The sequence below is a fragment of the Geotrypetes seraphini genome, chromosome 16 (assembly GCF_902459505.1).
Source record: "Geotrypetes seraphini chromosome 16, aGeoSer1.1, whole genome shotgun sequence".
Classification (NCBI taxonomy): domain Eukaryota; kingdom Metazoa; phylum Chordata; class Amphibia; order Gymnophiona; family Dermophiidae; genus Geotrypetes; species Geotrypetes seraphini.
In genome coordinates this window covers 1366836-1384879 of record NC_047099.1, presented here as the reverse complement: position 1 = coordinate 1384879, position 18044 = coordinate 1366836, and the positions used below count along the sequence as shown (strand labels likewise).

General features: G+C 49.1%; 3 protein-coding genes across 4 annotated transcripts; 2 read left to right on the top strand and 1 right to left on the bottom strand.

Moving 5' to 3' along the window:
* On the bottom strand, positions 1-10187 carry PEX5 (peroxisomal biogenesis factor 5). Its single transcript, XM_033923932.1, has 16 exons — positions 10081-10187; positions 8345-8535; positions 8157-8192; positions 7827-7959; positions 7618-7749; positions 6944-7046; positions 6559-6649; positions 6327-6449; positions 6076-6165; positions 5406-5525; positions 4085-4228; positions 3931-4001; positions 3235-3435; positions 2995-3160; positions 2634-2791; positions 1-1488 (listed from the first exon to the last, which is right to left on the bottom strand). The coding sequence occupies exons 2-16, from the start codon at positions 8504-8506 to the stop codon at positions 1287-1289; spliced, it is 1932 nt and encodes a 643-aa protein (XP_033779823.1). The 5' UTR covers positions 8507-8535; positions 10081-10187; the 3' UTR covers positions 1-1286.
* Positions 10188-10352: 165 nt separating this feature from the next.
* LOC117350038 (solute carrier family 25 member 33-like) lies at positions 10353-15378 on the top strand. Of its 2 annotated transcripts, none has more exons than XM_033923933.1 (4): positions 10353-10417; positions 14148-14315; positions 14885-14988; positions 15209-15348. In XM_033923933.1, exons 1-4 carry the CDS (start codon positions 10359-10361, stop codon positions 15340-15342), a joined length of 465 nt encoding a protein of 154 aa, XP_033779824.1. In that variant the 5' UTR covers positions 10353-10358; the 3' UTR covers positions 15343-15348. The 2 variants fall into 2 exon arrangements, with proteins under 2 accessions (XP_033779824.1, XP_033779825.1); XM_033923934.1 differs by lacking the exon at positions 10353-10417 and adding an exon at positions 11141-11326 and having other exon boundaries at positions 15209-15378.
* LOC117350039 (solute carrier family 25 member 36-A-like) lies at positions 15375-17125 on the top strand. The gene is made up of 2 exons (XM_033923935.1): positions 15375-15634; positions 15982-17125. Exons 1-2 carry the CDS (start codon positions 15403-15405, stop codon positions 16155-16157), a joined length of 408 nt encoding a protein of 135 aa, XP_033779826.1. The 5' UTR covers positions 15375-15402; the 3' UTR covers positions 16158-17125.
* Positions 17126-18044: the final 919 nt, after the last annotated feature.

The window sequence follows — 18044 nt, the reverse complement described above, 5'->3', positions numbered from 1 at the left end:
TACAGTCACACTTGTATATTTATTGCCTTTTCTTGGATAATTTACAAGTATTTACACAGTTTTTAATTAAACAGATATAGGACAGACAAAATAAAGATTTTTACAAATCATAAAACTGAAAATTGTCTTTGTGATATCTACAGCCTGGTGAGAGCATCTTCTGCTGGTACTAGAGGCTCTCCCGGTCCTGGGGACTCCTCGTTCCTGCCATGTCAGGGACACCCCCAGCCTGATGAAAGCGCCTCACACTGATTTCAGACACTTCCACTCTCTGGACTCTCAGCCCCAGGGACTCACCTTACCCTGAACTGTCAATGACACCCCAGCCTGGTGAGAGCACCTCCTGCAAGAAGCGTATCACCCCCCCCCCCCAATCAGGTTTAAGACTTGGTAGAGTGATTACTTGGAGCTAACGTGGCACAGTGGGGAGCAGAGACAATCACCATATTTCTCTGTAAACATGAACATTTGGGGGGCAGCCGAAATGTCGGTTATGAAATTAAAGAACCCCACAATTGGACTTTGCCCACTCCAAATCCACCATTAAGCTGAAAGAGTATCAGAAAGGCCTCTTCATATCGGGGCTTAAGTTGTCCCTTCTCCCCTCCCCCTCTCCCGCCAAACAAAAATTGTCCCCACCTATGAGGAAGCAGGAGGAGGAAGAAGCCTCAAGGGGTTTCACTTAGTCCTTCATTCAAGAGCACCAACACCCTTCCTCCCTCTCTCATTGTTCCTGCTCATATAATCCTCATCACCCCCCCCCCCCCATATGCAGTAGAAACGGTGGCAAGAAGGAGTGTGTGTGTGTGTGGGGGGGTTCTCTATTCTGGATTAACTTTTCCCTCTGAGTGAAATACGCGAAAGGAGACAGCACAGTCTAGTGATCCCTTTAGAGCCAAATCAGAAGAAGTAAAGCCGTTAACAGCCACCAGAGAGTATGTGTGTGTGGGTGGGGGGGGGAGGAGGGCAAGGGGGAGCAGGAGACCCAGGTGCTATGTGAAAAATTAAAGGATTTTTACAGTGGGCTGCTCAATTATTACATAAATCAGAAAAGTATTAATTAACCCTTCCTTTCAGAAAGAGGAAGCGATCTGAGAATGTCGCAATACACAGCAGCAGCCACCAGAGGGCACCCATGTCCCACCATGAGCAGAAATAGCCTACTCTGAGCTTTCTAGCACTCGTGTGGTAGGGAGAGCTGAATTGCTCATGGTATGGAGGTGATAAGCCCCATTCCCCTGCCTCTCGGCCACGGTGCCGCACTCACAGGAGATGGAGCCTGGGAGTCACTGCTGGAGGCCGAAGGCATGGAGGAGTGTCGGAAGATCTCGTCCATCAGCCGCTGTGTACAGCTCACTCTGGCCTAGCATGGACAGTGCCATGCGCAGGGTACTCCAGATGTTTTCCGAGGTGGCTCCATGCTCCCCCCATGGGCCCCGGCTCTTCCGCTGCATGTTCAAAGCCTCCAGGAAGTGTTCAATCGCTTCCCTATGGAGAAGAGAAGAGTCATTGAGACTAGGAAAAAGGGGAGAGACAGCCAAAGCCTGGTTGGAAGCAGGGTGGATCCGCTTCCACAGGAAAATTGCAACACTTGCCTAGAACCAGTGTTCTCTAAGGAGAGCAGGACAGGCCAGGGCATCATCTGATGGCCTCCAAGGACAGATGTGCCCTCGATCTGGTCTGTTCTCTACCAAACACCTGAAGGGTTCTGCAGCTGTGCTTGGTTCAGAAACGCCCCCCAATCTCTTGTGTTCTTACAGGAAATTTCTTGCTTTAATTTGTGGATTTCTTCTCTTACTAGTCTCCGCAGTTCTCCCCTGTGGGTGGGGGATGGGAGGGAGGCGGAGCCTGTTTTCACCACTGCACATGAAAAGAGAGCTCAGGGATAGGTTTTAAGCGATGCACTGATTAGCGAATGAAAATGTCCAACGGAGACAATCAGATGTGCCTGGATTCTGCAGTGAAAATCACGATTTGAAAACCAAATTCTACATTCCGAGCTATCTGTGAAAGAATATAGTTAGGGTGCAAATCCTGTCCCTGCCTAGCAGAGCACAAGGGTTTATTTCTGAGCAAGGTCAGCCACACAAGGGTGACTGACCTCTCCACGTCCACGGAGAAAGGAGTGCAACATTGCCCGAGGGAAGGTCTGGGAAGAGTGTGGCGCAGTGGTTAAAGCTGCAGCCTCAGCTCCCTGAGGTTGTGGGTTCAAATCCTACGCTGCTCTTTGTGACCCTGGGCAAGTCACTTAATCCCCCCATTGTCCCAGGACAGACAGGGAAAAACCCTTGAGTACCTGAATAAATTAGTGTAAACCATTCTGAGCTCCTCTGGGAGAACAGTAGAGAAAATTGAATGAATAAATCAATAAGAATGGGAGCTGAATTAAGGATGAGCTCTTCCCACCTGCAGGGTAGTATCATTCTCCCCTCCCATTGGGAGGGACCAGAGCTGGAGAGGAGTGTGACCCAGTGGTTAGAGCTGATCCTGAGGTTGCGAGTTTGAACCCAGCCTGCTCCTTGTGACTCTGGGCATGTCACTCCATTGCCCCAGGTACCGCAGTTAGATTGGGGGAATCTCGTCATGAAAAGGCAGTTAATTAATCCTAATATCCCAGAGACACAGAGCATTACCTGTGAGCTCCCAGGTTGATGCAGCTGATTCCCAGATTGTAACGGGAGCGGATGTAGCCCGGCTGAAGTTCCAGGGCTCGGCGGTAAGCCTCCACCGCTTCCTCACTCCTGTTCCCATTGGCCAGCGTGGCACCCAACTTATTCCAGAGCAGGTAATCCTGGAAGAAAACAGAGTCAGCCTGGGTCTCTGCAATTCGTGACATCCGCAGACCAAACTCCCAATCCCACCTCTGCCACAATCTCTCCACAAATCACACAGAGTGCTCATATCCCACCAAGTCTCTCTCTCTAAGTTAACGTTGAAATGACTTATTGCTCATGTCTGCACTCAGATAGGAGACGGGGGAAGTGCAGTGCTTACATCAGGTCTGGCACTGAGAGCTGCCTGGAAGCAATCTACAGCCTTTTCATACTCGCCACTGAGATTGAATAAGACACCAAGGCCGCACTGTACGTCTGGGTCAATAGTGGCTGGATCGATGTGCACTGCTTGTAGGAAGAGTTCCTTGACATCCATGAAGAGAGAGCTGTGGGTCAGACAAACAGATATGAGAGAGAGACGCACCCATGCTGTCCATTGGGGGAGAGGGTATGTACTCACTCTGCCAGTAAGGACCCAAAGGCTTTCTTCTGGGGTGCTGAGTCGGAAGGGGCTGCCTCTTTTATCAGTTGAGAATACTTTGGGTTGTATTGCAGCCAGTCCTGAAGGGTCTCACATGCCTGCTTCTGTAACGACTCATTGGTGAAGCTGACAGCTAGAGCCATCAGTACAGTGAGGTTGTCTGGCTTCAGTTCTAGGCACCTGTCCCAGAAAAGAAAGATGGATGGGAGGTGGACCAGCACCAGAACCCAGGAACTGTCTCTGGATTTTCATAAGAACGTAGGCCTTGACATACTGGGACAGACTGAAGGCCACCAAGCCCATTTCAAACAAACAGGGTCACAAGTACCTGGCAAGAGCCCAAAAGAGTAAAACAGATTTTATGCTGCTTATCCTAGGAATGTCTGTTTTAATAATGGCTTATGGACTTCTCTTTTAGGAAAGTAGCCAAGTCTTTAATAAACCCCGCTAAGCTAACTGCTTTCACCATATTCTCTGATATTTTCTCCGATTTGTTTTAAAATTTACCACTTAGCAGCTTCATTGCATGTCCCCATGGTCTTATTTTGGAAAGAGTAAACAAGCAATTCACATCTACACCTTCCTCTGCACTTTCTAATTCTTTACTTTAACCACTGGATATTACTCTCTGGCGAGGGCGCAAGAGAGGTTACAGATGAACAATGCACTACTTACCGCCGCAAGGCACTGATGGCCATAAGTTCCTGCTCATTTTCCGCCTGCGTTGTACCCAAGTACTGCCAGGCCTGTCAGAGAGAACATAGGTTATCCACAGGCTCCTCTCTCCAGCTCTGCCCCTCCCTTCCACTCCTCCCCACCACAATCTCACCTCCATATGGTTTGGCTTTTGCTGCACAGCAGCTTCAAAAAGCAGCACTGCATTAGGTAAATCCCCTTCTTGCAGTCGCTTCAGACCCTCTTCAAATGCATGTGGATGATCCCTCATGGGATTCTCCTCCTCAAACTTATACCCCTGATATCAAAGAGGAGAAAACAGGCGGTAAAACCACTGTTAAGCACATCTGGGTCCCAGAATACCCTCTACAAAACTTTAATCGGCACACCCACATCTCTGCATTCCTAATTAAGAACATAAGATTTACCACTGCTGGGTCAGACCAGTGGAGCAGTCTGCTCACGTGGCGGCTCTTAGGTCAAAGACCAGTGCCCTAACTGAGACTAGCCTGCGTATGTTCTGGCCCAGCAAGAACTTATCTAACCTTTCCTTGAATCCCTGAAATGTGCTTTCCCCTATAACAGCCTCTGGAAGAGTATTCCAGATTTCTGCCACTCTCTGGGTGAATTAGCCTTAGCCAGGGCAGCTGGAGAAAAGGGACCTTACGGCCAAAATCTTTTTTTTTAATTTAATTTTAATTCATTTATCAAACCTTTACAAGTAAAACTACTTGTTCAAGAAGTACAGAGTCATTTCCAACCTTAAACAATACCAACACCAGAAAAATAATATAGGAAAATTAAATGCTGGAAATAGGCTCTTCCTTAGACCACAAGATCAAATTAAAAGGGGGAGATAGGAATTATAGGGAGACTTTTACATAATATAATTCAAAGCAAAAGGCTTGAATGGCAAAAAACACCCCCCCCCCCCTCAGCCCACCGGTCAACCCCTTAAGGTCCAAAAAAGATCTCAGATGTTCAGGAATTTAAAAAAAACATATCTTAAACCCAAATATTTGACAATGAATTTACAGGGATAACTCCTAACTTACTTGTCTCTTCTCTCATGGCAGGAAATTGTCTCCGCTTCTCCTGTGTTATTTCAGTTACAACAGGATATTATCTACAATCGCTGACCATAAAAAGGGGTCCCAGCTTTTCTAAAAAAAAACCATTCTCATGACTGAAGTGAGATCTAGTTCAAAAATAAAATTCACTATTAAAGTAGCTCTCTCCTTAATATCAGAAAGAGAATCTGCAAGAATTGCCGTAAGGTTTTGTAATTCATTCTCAATAGGAACATTTTTGCTTAAAGGTATGTCACCAGACTCGGGATTTTTTCTAGTATGCTTTATTTATTTTACGGCCAATATCTTGTGTTGCTAACACAGCTGTTCATCCCATCATCAGTTCATCAGCTCTCATGGATGTGGTGAAGCTGAGACATGCTGTTCTGGGTATGAACACAGTACCTTATCATAGGAAGCAGCTGTCAGATCATCGTAATCAGATAGCCAGGGGTGGACCTCGGCATCACGCTTTGCCATCTCTTCCCACTCCGCCTGTAGCTTATCCCAGAAATCCACATCTGACTGTAGAAGGAAAGAAGAAACAGATCACATCTGAGGGCAAACCATCTGTCCCTGGGGATTTCCCTTTCTTAAGGATGTTACAGAAGTCCCAGCCCACCTCTATGTATTCCTTGGATATTTACCTTTCTGCATCTGTCAGTGGCAGCCTCTCCGCAAAAGGATATTACAGGGGTCTGTCCTGCTCCAGCTGCTCCCTTTCCCCCCCCCCCCCCCCCAGTGTGCACACTCTTTAGGTATTTCTCAAAGTCTCCCCATCACAGAAAATCAAGGTATATAAGGATTCTTCCTCTGTCCCAGTCTCCCAAGTGTGTGATGCAGTGGTTAGAGCTACAGCCTCAGCACCCTGAGGTGGTGGGTTCAAATCCCGCACTGCTCCTTATGACCCTGGGCAAGTCACTTAATCCCCATTGACCCAGGTACATTAGATAGAGTGGGAGCCCACCAGGACAGTTAGGGAAAAATGCTTGAGAACCTGAATAATTTGTAATCCGCATAGAATTGTAGGATATGCGGAATATAAATTATTTTTTAAAAAAGATGATGACTTTACCTCCACCGCACCCTTGGCATTCTCAAAATCAGAATCCGTTGTCACACTACCAGCACTTGTTAACTCATCCACCCAAACTTCTGGGGAGCTCTGAGGCAACAAAGAGAAGAGACATAAACACGCAGAGATCCAAAATCAGTGCCCAGCTCTCTCTTTCACAAACCCCTCCCCACCCCCACCGAAGGGAACAGCTTCCTGGATCCATGTTCACGCAGGGGAGGGGGGCAAGAGAGAGAGGAGAATGCCCTTACCTGTTGCTGCAGAAATTCTTCTGCCCAGGTCTCCGCTTGCTCGGGCTCTCTGACATTCACCGTCACCTCGTTATCCCCAACGGAGACCTCTCCATCTCCAATTTGCCGCACGAACCTCATAAACTGAGAGAGAGACAGAGAGGAGTGAAAAGCCAGATGGAAAGAAGAGAGGCAGGAGAGGAAAAGCCAGAAGTGCTGAGTGAGGAGGATAGGGGAGTTGCCCTGTTCTCACCTCGGATTTTGACAGTTTGGGGTCCTCTACCTTAGAGAGAAAGTCGGTGGCTGTTTTCTTCAGCTCATTCTCAGGCTGATATTCCTCATTCCTGGGTGGGAAGAAAGGAGGGGTGGATTTTATTTTCTGCCCCTCCCTACCCTTCATCCCCTTATCCCTAATGTGTCATTTGAGTATGTTGTTCCCCAGACTTTTAAATATGTTCTCCGTGGAATAACAAATTTTAAATAAACTTGAAGGGGTCTCTCCTCTTTCTGAGCTAAGGAAGAGAATTGCTTTGGAACTTCCTGCCTAACTTTGGGCTGAGGTCCTAAAAACTCATGACAGAGACCATCAAACCTCCACCTGGCAGAGACACACAGGCATTCCCCATCTCTTAACTCACCACCTCTCCACTCTCTCTTCCTCGGGGTCTCCCAACCACAGCTTCTCCTGTGACTGCTCCAAGTACTCCTCTGCCCATTGTGCTGGAGACACCGTCGTGGGGTCTGAATGCAGGATGAGACATGTTGTTACTCCGAGGAACTGTCAGCACTAAGCAGCCAATGTCCAGAATCCTCTTCACCCCCAGCTCACAACCCTCTCTGAGATGAGCTGCCTGTGGTAAGTTTGAAAAGACTAGGGGACACTCGATGAAACTGCAGGGAAATACTTTTACAACTAATAGGAGCAAATATTTTTTCACTCCGCGTTACCAGAGGTTGTGGTAAGAGCGGATAGCGTAGCTGGTTTTAAGAAGGGTTTGGACAAATTCCAGGAGGAAAAGTCCATAGTCTGTTATTCAGAAAGACACGGGGGAAGCCACTGCTTGCCCTGAATCGGTAGCATGGAATATTGCTTCTCCTTGGGTTTTGTTCAGGGGACCTGGATTGGCCACCGTGAGAGGGGGCTGCTGTGCTGATCGACATCAGACAGCTCAGTTCATCCCCATCAGATCAGGCCAGGAAGAAGAGGTTGCTATAGCCACAGGAAGAGGTGAAAGTAAATGACCGTAAGGAGAGCCAGGAAAGAGCAACAAGGCAATGAGAAAGCTACAGAAGACTTTGCAACATCGCTCACCGGTCACCTCAGCGATGAACTCCTTCGACCAATCAGCTTCCGTGTAATCCTGGGCCACGTTCGTGGACCCCTCTGCTTCGAGGAACTCCTGAGCCCACGTCTCTGAGAGCGCCAGGTCAGCAATGCCAGGAGCTATGAGGAGAGAGCAGGGGTTAGTGATCCCAGGCGGTATTTCTGGGCCTCAGGGTCCCCCCAGGGTCGCCCCTCACCTCGCTGTGGTGCCTGCCGGAAGCTGGACTGCTCAATCTCCTGCATTTCTGCCAGCAGGTCATCCATCCTGAAGGTCTGTGGCGCACGGCCCTGGAGGTGGACGTTCTGATCCTGCAAGAACTCTGCCACCAGCTGCAGACAGACAGACAGACAAAGACATGGCAGCACCCTTCAGAGCAGCGCTGTGAGACTCCCCCAAGCCCAGAAGCAGGAAGAGAGCAGACAGGCAAATCATTCCCCCTTTACACCCCCCTCCCCATGGGACAATGAAACAGACAGAAAGAAGCCCCCCCCCCCAGAGAGAGAGAGAAAATGAGACATCTTGTTACCTCATCTTCAGAAGCAGCTCCCAGGGGCTTCGCCACCTTGACATGCGCAGAACAAGAAAAAGAATGTGTCAGAAGTAGGGGGTGAAAATCCTATCAATCACCCCCCCCCCCCCACCACCACCACCAACTGCCCTTTCAACCTGCAGATAAGGATGAAGGGAAAGGGTTTGCATGTGTTAGATACTCACCACCTCAGCCAGGGCCCCTGGGGGCCACACCGACTGCGGGATACCCTCCTGTCTCAACGCCTTGTCCTGGGAGAAGTGGCTGGTCAGCTTCATCAGCGGGTTTGACCCGCCACACTCTGTCTCCACCAATTCGCGCATTGCCATGGCGACCACGAGCCACATGAAGGGGGAGCGCTGTCCCCTTCTTCAGCCTTGCAAGAAAAATAGGGGAGAGGTTGGGGGGGCATAAAGTCAGAGGTTCTCCATCACACTGCTATCACTAGAGAAAGGGGTGCCAGAAACAGTACCTGGGGGAGGGGAAGCCCTCATCCTAAGCAGGGGACCTGAGCAAGGGGGGGGGGGGGGATGGCACTCTTGTTCCATAAACAGTACCTGAGAAATAGCCCAAGGGATCGGGGTTCAAATCCCACCACAGCTCCTTGCGATTCGGGGGGGGGGGGGAAGCACTCTTGTTCCAAAAACAGTACCTAAGAAATAGCCCAAGAGATCGGGGTTCAAATCCCACCACAGCTCCTTGCGATTCGGGGGGGGGGGGGGGAGCACTCTTGTTCCAAAAACAGTACCTAAGAAATAGCCCAAGAGATCGGGGTTCAAATCCCACCACAGCTCCTTGCGATTCGGGGGGGGGGGAAGCACTCTTGTTCCAAAAACAGTACCTAAGAAATAGCCCAAGAGATCGGGGTTCAAATCCCACCACAGCTCCTTGCGATTCGGGGGGGGGGGGGGGAGCACTCTTGTTCCAAAAACAGTACCTAAGAAATAGCCCAAGAGATCGGGGTTCAAATCCCACCACAGCTCCTTGCGATTCGGGGGGGGGGGAAGCACTCTTGTTCCAAAAACAGTACCTAAGAAATAGCCCAAGAGATCGGGGTTCAAATCCCACCACAGCTCCTTGCGATTCGGGGGGGGGAGCACTCTTGTTCCAAAAACAGTACCTGAGAAATAGCCCAAGGGATCGGGGTTCAAATCCCACCACAGCTCCTTGTGATTCGGGGGGGGGGGAGCACTCTTGTTCCAAAAACAGTACCTGAGAAATAGCCCAAGAGATCGGGGTTCAAATCCCACCACAGCTCCTTGCGATTCGGGGGGGGGAGCACTCTTGTTCCAAAAACAGTACCTGAGAAATAGCCCAAGGGATCGGGGTTCAAATCCCACCACAGCTCCTTGTGATTCGGGGGGGGTGGAGAGCACACTTGTTCCAAAAACAGTATCTGAGAAATAGCCCAAGGGATCGGGGTTCAAATCCCACCCCAGCTCCTTGCGATTCGGGGGGGTGGAGAGCACACTTGTTCCAAAAACAGTATCTGAGAAATAGCCCAAGGGATCGGGGTTCAAATCCCACCCCAGCTCCTTGCGATTCGGGGGGGGGGGGGCACTCTTGTTCCAAAAACAGTACCTGAGAAATAGCCCAAGAGATCGGGGTTCAAATCCCACCCCAGCTCCTTGCGATTCGGGGGGGGGGGAGCACTCTTGTTCCAAAAACAGTACCTGAGAAATAGCCCAAGGGATCGGGGTTCAAATCCCACCCCAGCTCCTTGCGATTCGGGGGGGGGGAAGCACTCTTATCCCAACAAGAGGGAGGTGGAAGGAAAAGCCTTGACGGTGGGAACAAGCATGATTGCATTTGCCAAACTTGGTGGCACAACGCCGGCCCTTTAAATCAGTCACTTCGTCCCCGGCTGGATCCGGATCCGGATCCGGAGGTCGGGGGGTGACCCCCAAACAGCTCAGCTCACCTCCTCCCGCTGCTCCTTCTCTGCTCCAGAGGAAGAGGCCGGACCAGCTGCAAGAAGCGGAAGGAGAGAGGAGGAGAGAGGCCCAGAGACCCACCCCCAGCACCTCCTCCTGCACTGGAAAGAGACAGCCGGCAGATCGGAGCCCCCTGCAACACATGCAAAGAGACATCCAGGTGATCGGAGCCCCCTGCAACACATGCAAAGAGACAGCTGGTAGATCGGAGCCCCCTGCAACACATGCAAAGAGACATCCAGGTGATCAGAGCCCCCTGCAACACATGCAAAGAGACATCCAGGTGATCAGAGCCCCCTGCAACACATGCAAAGAGACATCCAGGTGATCAGAGCCCCCTGTAACACATGCAAAGAGACACCCAAGAGATCGGAGCCTCCTGCAACACATGGAAAGAGACACCCAAGAGATCGGAGCCTCCTGCAACACATGGAAAGAGACACCCAAGAGATCGGAGCCTCCTGTAACACATGCAAAGAGACACCCAAGAGATCGGAGCCTCCTGCAACACATGGAAAGAGACACCCAAGAGATCGGAGCCTCCTGCAACACATGCAAAGAGACATCCAGGTGATCGGAGCCCCCTGCAACACATGCAAAGAGACATCCAGGTGATCAGAGCCCCCTGCAGCACATGCAAAGAGACAGCTGGCAGATCGGAGCCCTTGCAGAGACAGAGTCCTGAGAGATGGGAGTTCCTGCACTTTTTCTGCCTTGGCTGGATTCTCCACTAATATTTTTCAGCCCCTGCAGAGCTGTCAATTTACCCCGAGGAAGGAGCCTTTTGGCCCGTCCTCTTTTTCAGTTTACATCCCTAAGCTGCCTAGTATTTTGTAGACAGACCCTTTCTACCCATTGCAACCAGAGTGCATTGGAGAGGACTGTCAGAAATCCAGGAATGGCCTCCAGTCCGCCTGACTCTGGTGTCTTTGCATTTTTCTGGATTTTGTACTCTTTGGCAAAGTTCTTGTTCAGGAGCTTTAGTTTATTTGAATAATCTCAGGATTGTGGATCAACCAGTGGAATGGACTTGAGCCAGGTGGCAGCTCTTCATTTGACACATGTGGTCCAGGGGCAGGCTGAAGAGCAAGTGGTCAGTTCCCTCCCCTGCTCCAGCCCTACAAAAGGACAGAGTCGCCTGCGAAAGTCTTGCCAGATGCCCAGGCCTTCTCATCCCCCACCCTAGGGAGCCATGGCTCACCACTCGCCACTGATGCACCTGATTGCAGGGGGGTGAGGAACCACCTTACACTACTCTCTCTGCTGGTGTGCATCACTGGCTGGATTCAAGAGGGCCTGGGATAGGCACGTGGGATCTTTGGCAGAGATATTGGTTACAGCGGATGGGCCATTATGTTTCTCTGTTTTCTTCCATATGTGCAGGGTCTCAGTGATGGCACTCTGACTTTGTACTATTTTTTGGAGGGAGGATGAGGATGAGGGTACAGTTGGTTCAGGACTGTGGATACTTCGCCCTGGTTTCATGGATCTGTAAGACTAGGGATGAGAAGTGGCTTAGTATTTGCCTTCGAAGTCTGGGCTCCAATCCCTTGCTTGGCCAGTGCCGACAGGGAATTACAGCCCACTGTTTTTGTATTTCTTAGGATTTATTTACTGCTTTTTTGAATACATCAGACATTAGCAATAAACAATTACAGCAGTTTAAAAAATGCACAATAAAAACATATAGGGAAAAAGAACCCGATGTTCAGCTACCAAATGGGGGGATTAGTACTAGGGGAAAGTAACCTTGAAAAAGACTTGGGTGTGCTGGTGGATACAACAATGAAGTCAACGGCACAATGCGCGGCAGCCGCAAAGAAAGCAAGAAGGGTATTACAACCAGAACGAAGGAAGTCATCATGCCGCTGTATCATGCGATGGTGCGCCTGCATCTGGAGTACTGTGTCCAATATTGGTCGCCGTACCTTAAGAAGGACATGGCGATACTAGAGAGGGTTCAGAGAAGAGCGACGAAAATGATAAAAGATATGGAAAACCTTTCATACGCAGAGAGGCTAGAAAGGCTGGGGCTCTTCACCCTGGAGAAGCGGAGACTCGATAGAGACTTTCAAGATCCTGAAAGGCATAGGGAAGGTAGAAAGGGACAGATTCTTCAGCCTATTGGGAACCACAAGAACAAGGGGGCACTCGGAGAAAATGAAAGGGGACAGGTTTAGAACCAATGCTAGGAAATTCTTTTTCACTCAGAGGGTGGTGGACACCTGGAATGCGCTTCCGGAGGTTGTGATAGGACAGAGAACACTAATAGGGTTTAAAGAAGGATTGGATAAATTCCTGAAGGATGCAGGGATTGAGGGATACAGATAGAGGTAGAGATAGGATTATGAAAGGGTACAGATAGAAGGATAAAGGGGAATAAAGGGTTTTAGACAAGGATCACCTTACAGGTCATGGACCTGATGGGTCGCCGCGGGAGAGGACTGCTGGGCGCGATGGACCCCTGGTCTGACCCAGCAAAGGCAACTTCTTATTTGAATAGACAGCAAAGGGTTCAAGCAAAGATGGAGCATATAGATAGAAAAGAGAGAGAGTCCAGGAATTATAAAATAGGAGACTGGAGCTTAAACCTAATCTCAGCTAGGTGTGGCATTGTTCCAAGGGGTGTGAGGGGGGAGAGGCAGCCAGTGGTAATTGGGAGGAACAAGCTCTAGGTTGGACTCTGGACTTTGTAGAGAGGAGATTTCAGGAGAATCCAAACATTTAATTAGTGATGAAACCCAGAAGTTAGGAGGTCATGGTGGGGGGGAAGGAGATCAAAGATTTTCCCCAAAAGAATGAGCAGGAAAAACTGGGGGGGTCCTGTCTCTAGAACAGGGACAATGCAGAGCAACAGCAGAACCCGGGACGTGGCCTAGAGATTGCTCCTCTGCAACCAGTTCCTGAACTGGAGCCTCAAAAAGAAACAGAAAGGAATTATCAGGAAAGAAATGGAAAACAAGAAGTGAGAATGTTGTAATGCCTTTGTATCACTCCATGCGGTGACTGCATCTCAAACACTGAGTGCAATTCTGGTCACCACATCTCAAAACAGATATGATGGGATTAGAAAACGTACAGAGAATGGCGATAAAAATGGTAAAGGGAATGGGAATGACTTTTCTACTTGAGATGGCTCAGGGGAGCGGAATAAGGAGCCATGAATCACTTGTTTACTCTTTCCAGGACTAGAGGGCAGACAATGAAGCTACTAAGTGGTAAATTTAAAACAAACTGGAGAAAGGATTTCTTCACTCAACATGTAATTAAACTCTGGGATTCATTACCAGAGAATGTGGTGAAAGTGGTTACCTTAGCAGGGTTTAAAAAAAAGGTTAGGGTTAGCCATTATTAAGATGGACTTGGGGAAATCCACTGTTTATTTCTAGGATAAGCAGCATAAAATCTCTTTTCTTCCTTGGGATCCTGGTCTGTCCCAGTATGTTCTTAAGTGAGCCAAGTCTAGGACAATCGAGCCATTGTGACATTACTGCTGAGGTTGGCTCTTAGGCCTTGGTGGATTGAGGCCTGATGACATCATAATCTCAGCTCTGGAATGTTTCTACTCTTTGGGTTTCTGCCAGGGACTTGGGACCTGGTTGGAAACAGGATACTGGACTTGATGGGCCTTCGGTCTGTCCCAGTATGGCAGCTCTTATGTTCTTTGTAGCTCTCTGGATTCAGCCTCGTCACCACAACATCTTCTTCTCTCAGAAACAGCAGCAGAGCCTGTTGTTCCCAGCCCAGAAAAGTACCTGAGCCTCAATTTATGAAGTAAAAGTAAATACAGTACAATAATCTCATTTGGGTTTTTTTTCTCTTTATCTACCAGTAAATTTATTATTTTGACAACATGTAAAATTGTCCTGCCATTAAAGTTATCTGAATCTGAGATGGGTGGGTTGAGGGAGTAGTCAAGCCTGGATATGTGGTAGGGGTTAAGTGTGGGAATGGGGCAGTGGGGGGGGGGGGGGGGGGGGAGGGTTTTCTCTGGGAGTTCTATGCGCTGAGGGAATGACACGAATCCTGACGCTTGTTTTCCCTTCTCCCGTAGATGTGGTGGCACTGCTGGAGCCATCGTCACAGTCCCTCTGGAGGTGATTAAGACGAGACTGCAGTCTTCAGACAGGTCTTTACACCCTGTGTGCCTGAAGGGAGAGCTGAGGGGGGTCAGCAGCATACGGCCCCTTCCTGTCTGCCCTGGGACACTGAGTCTCCTGCGGTAAGGGCATAGGAGGAGAAATTGTATCTTTTGATTCCCCCCCACCTCAGTTCACCATAAAGGAGATAAGTCAAAGAACAGTTTGAAGGTAATTCACAGGTGGGAGAATCCCTGACACAGAGAGATGGTATGTTGAGGCCACATGGTTGCAAAGGGGAGTGTTGTGGGGGATTTGGCTGCAGTCTTCACAACCCCATCTCCTCTCCCCACCCCTCCACCTCCAGAGAAGTGCTGCTGTTGACCCTCATAGGGCCAAACTTCTCCCTACTCATCCACCAGGTCAACCCTTTGGTAAGCTCATGGGCGAAGGGGCATGGCAGTGTGATTTGCAGGTCTTCTATTGCATTATCCTCTGATGAATCTCGGGGATCACTGGAGGTTCTCGTCTTGTCTCTCTGGCTTTTGTAGGGCAGTCGTGCAGAAGGAAGGGGCTCGATCTCTTTACAGGGGCCTGGTACCAAACCTCATTGGGGTGGCACCTTCCAAGCAAGTTACTTCCCACTCTTCTTTTTTGTCCACACTGTTAGATCTTCCTCCTTGTAATGTGTTGCTCCCCCCTACTCTCCCAGGGCCATCTATTTCGCCACTTACTCAGGCATCAAGGAGACCTGCAATGATGTTTTCTTCAGACCTGAGTCCAAACTGGTGCATATGGTTTCTGCCACTTCTGCTGGTGAGTGAGCAGCTGGGGAAGGACAAAGCCGTAGGAGAGGGCTGGGGAGAGCACAGGAGCCTGGGAGAGCTGTGCTATTGGCTAGAAGCTAGAGGGAGCATAGGAGAAGGAAAACGTTCTTATTGGTCAGAGGCTGGAGGGGACACAGGGTCTGGGAGAGCACTCCTATTGGCACGATTGCTCAGCATGGGATCCCTAAATAAACTATTTACTTCTGCAGGGTTCGTGTCCATCACCCTGACCAATCCCATCTGGCTGCTGAAGACAAGGATGCAGCTGGAATCCAGGGAAGTAAAAAGAGCTCCTCCTCTTCTTCCCAAATATTCCCAGGTTGACTCCTTCCTGGGAGATTAAAGAACCTTTCCAAACTTTACTTTTTCTCTCTCCAGGAGTAAAGAGGAGCCCTGGAAAAGCATGGTGAAGTGTATGAGACGTGTGTACTGGACGGAGGGTCTGGGCGGATTCTACCGAGGCATCAGCGCTTCCTATGCTGGCATCTCAGAGACTGTCATCCACTTTGTGATCTACGAAGCAGTAAAGCAGCGTCTGAGGGAAGCTGCCAGCTCGAACCACCTACAGCTCCTGGGGCTGATGGCAGCAGCTGCTGTTTCTAAATCCTGTGCCTCCATCGTGGCATATCCGCATGGTGAGTGTCGGTAGTGCTCGTCCGCATTTTTCCACCTTCACCTTTTCCCACGCTCTGCAAAATTCCTCCTTGCAGCTCATTGCATGGCCAGTGCCTCTCTGCTGGTCATCCAGTCTACCCCAGAGCACACCCCAAAAGTCAGTCCATCTCTGTCATCCCTCCACCCAAACTTTCCTCTGGGAGAAACTAAGTTACTATGGGGCATGTGTTCATGTTCTATAAGCACTTCAGTTATTTATAGCTTTCCTCTTATACTGGATTGGCCTATGCTCTATTCCCTTGTGAGGGATACTCGGAACAATAGCATTAAGACCCTAAACACTTACTTCTTCTCTTCTTTCCTTCAGAGGTGATTCGGACACGCTTGAGAGAGGAGGGGTCACATTACAGGTCCTTCCTGCAGGCCACACATCTGGTGTTGTGTGAAGAAGGCATATCAGCACTATACCGTGGTCTCTTGGTACATATGATTCGGCAGATACCCAACGCTGCTATCACAATGGTTACCTATGAATTTATTTAACATATAGCTACTGAGGTATAAAGTGTCAGGGCCAGACGGATGCCCTGCGGAGTCACAGAAGGTGCAATTTTTCACCCAGCTTGCACAAAAGGCTGCAAAGAGAGGGCCAGGTATCTTTGAGGAGTAATACATTCTGTCCTGCAGCTTAGGCCCTGACTAGTGACCATGCAAGGGCACAAGCACTTCATTGTGCTTTAATAATCCTAACAAAGAATGGTACTGCATGTTGTCTTGGGCATATTGCATACGTGTATGTTCCAGTGGGGGAGGCTACACGGGACTCATGGAAAGTCCAGGAAGGGATTTGAGATGTACATCAGTGCCGGTGAGCAGGACAGTCTTGGTGATCACTGTGGCTGTCCAGGTTGTGCTGCATTTGAGTAAGTGTAATCAACGTTTCAGCACAGCCTGAAGGAGGCCAGAGCACAATGACTGAAACGTCAGTTCTACTTACTCGGACACCACAACAATCTTGACATCAGCTGCAGAAACCGAAGAAAGCATAGGACAATATCAAGTTTTGAATGTGTTGTAGGTCCCAGTCAGAGAGCTTTCTGTGTTGCTAAAAATTTACAGAAGTATTTCTTCCACTGTGGTCACATGTCACCTTGAGCAACTCACTTCAATCTTCATCGGTTCAGGTACAAACTTAGGTCTTATTCATTAACATTTTTGCAACAGACTTTTGTGCGTGTTCTCTTTGTTCAGATATGCACACACATTACAACTCTGCCCCCAAGAACACGAAAGAGGAGCGGGACTTGGGTGTGATTGTATGTGATGATCTTAGGGTGGCCAAACAGGTTGAAAAGGCGACGGCAAAAGCTAGAAGGATGTTAGGGTGCATAGGAAAAGGTAAGACCAGTTGGAAAACGAAGGTCTTGATGCCCCTGTATAAGACTCTGGTGAGATCTCATTTAGAATATTGTGTACAATTCTGGAGGCCACACCTTCAAAAAGATATAAAAAGGATGGAGTCAGACCAGAGGAAGGCTATTAATAGCCAATCTGTCGATCAAATCGGGAAAGATTCCGGAAGACTGGAAGGTGGCAAATGTTACACCGATCTTCAAGAAAGGTTCAAGGGGAGATCCGGGGAACTACAGACCGGTGAGTCTGACCTCGGTACCGGGAAAGATGGTAGAGTCGCTGATAAAGGACAGCATCATTGATCACCTTGACGGACACGGGCTGATGAGGACCAGTCAGCACAGTTTTAGCAAAGGCAGATCGTGTTTGACGAACTTGCTGCACTTCTTTGAGGGAGTAAACAGACAGATAGACAAGGGCGACCCGGTCGACATTGTATATCTGGATTTTCAGAACGACTACTTCGGAAAATTGCAAGCCATGGAATTGAGGGTGAAATACTCACGTGGATTAAAAACTGGCTGGAGCATAGGAAACAGAGATTGGGGTAAATGGACAATACTCGGACTGGAAGAGCGTCATCAGTGGGGTGCTGCAGGGCTCAGTGCTTGGACCCGTGCTCTTTAACATCTTTATAAATGATCTGGACATAGGTAAGACAAGCGAGGTGATTAAATTTGCGGATGATACGAAGTTATCCATAGTAGTAAAGACGCAGGGGGATTGTGAAGATCTGCAATGTGACATAATCAGGCTCGAGGAATGGGCATCGACATGGCAGATGAGGTTCAACGTGGATAAGTGTAAAGTGATGCATGTCGGTAACAAAAATCTCATGCACGAATACAGGATGTCCGGGGCGGTACTTGGAGAGACCTCCCAGGAAAGGGACTTGGGAGTTCTGATTGACAAGTCGATGAAGCCGTCCACACAATGTGCGGCGGCAGCAAAAAGGGCAAACAGAATGCTAGGAATGATAAAGAAGGGGATCACGAATAGATCAGAGAAGGTTATCAT

Excerpts from the sequence above, each read along its gene's own strand:
- PEX5 (XM_033923932.1), bottom strand. The coding sequence starts at position 8,506 with ATGTGGCTCGTGGTCGCCATGGCAATGCGCGAATTGGTGGAGACAGAG. Across the intron at positions 4,229-5,405 it reads CAGCTGCTTCCTATGATAAG|GGGTATAAGTTTGAGGAGGA; the intron begins GTACTGTGTTCA and ends CTTTGATATCAG. Across the intron at positions 3,436-3,930 it reads GCCATCAGTGCCTTGCGGCG|GTGCCTAGAACTGAAGCCAG; the intron begins GTAAGTAGTGCA and ends TTTCTGGGACAG.
- LOC117350038 (XM_033923933.1), top strand. The coding sequence starts at position 10,359 with ATGCAAAGAGACATCCAGGTGATCAGAGCCCCCTGCAACACATGCAAA. Across the intron at positions 14,316-14,884 it reads GGGACACTGAGTCTCCTGCG|GGCCATCTATTTCGCCACTT; the intron begins GTAAGGGCATAG and ends CTACTCTCCCAG. Across the intron at positions 14,989-15,208 it reads GGTTTCTGCCACTTCTGCTG|GGTTCGTGTCCATCACCCTG; the intron begins GTGAGTGAGCAG and ends TTACTTCTGCAG.
- LOC117350039 (XM_033923935.1), top strand. The coding sequence starts at position 15,403 with ATGGTGAAGTGTATGAGACGTGTGTACTGGACGGAGGGTCTGGGCGGA. Across the intron at positions 15,635-15,981 it reads CATCGTGGCATATCCGCATG|AGGTGATTCGGACACGCTTG; the intron begins GTGAGTGTCGGT and ends TCTTTCCTTCAG.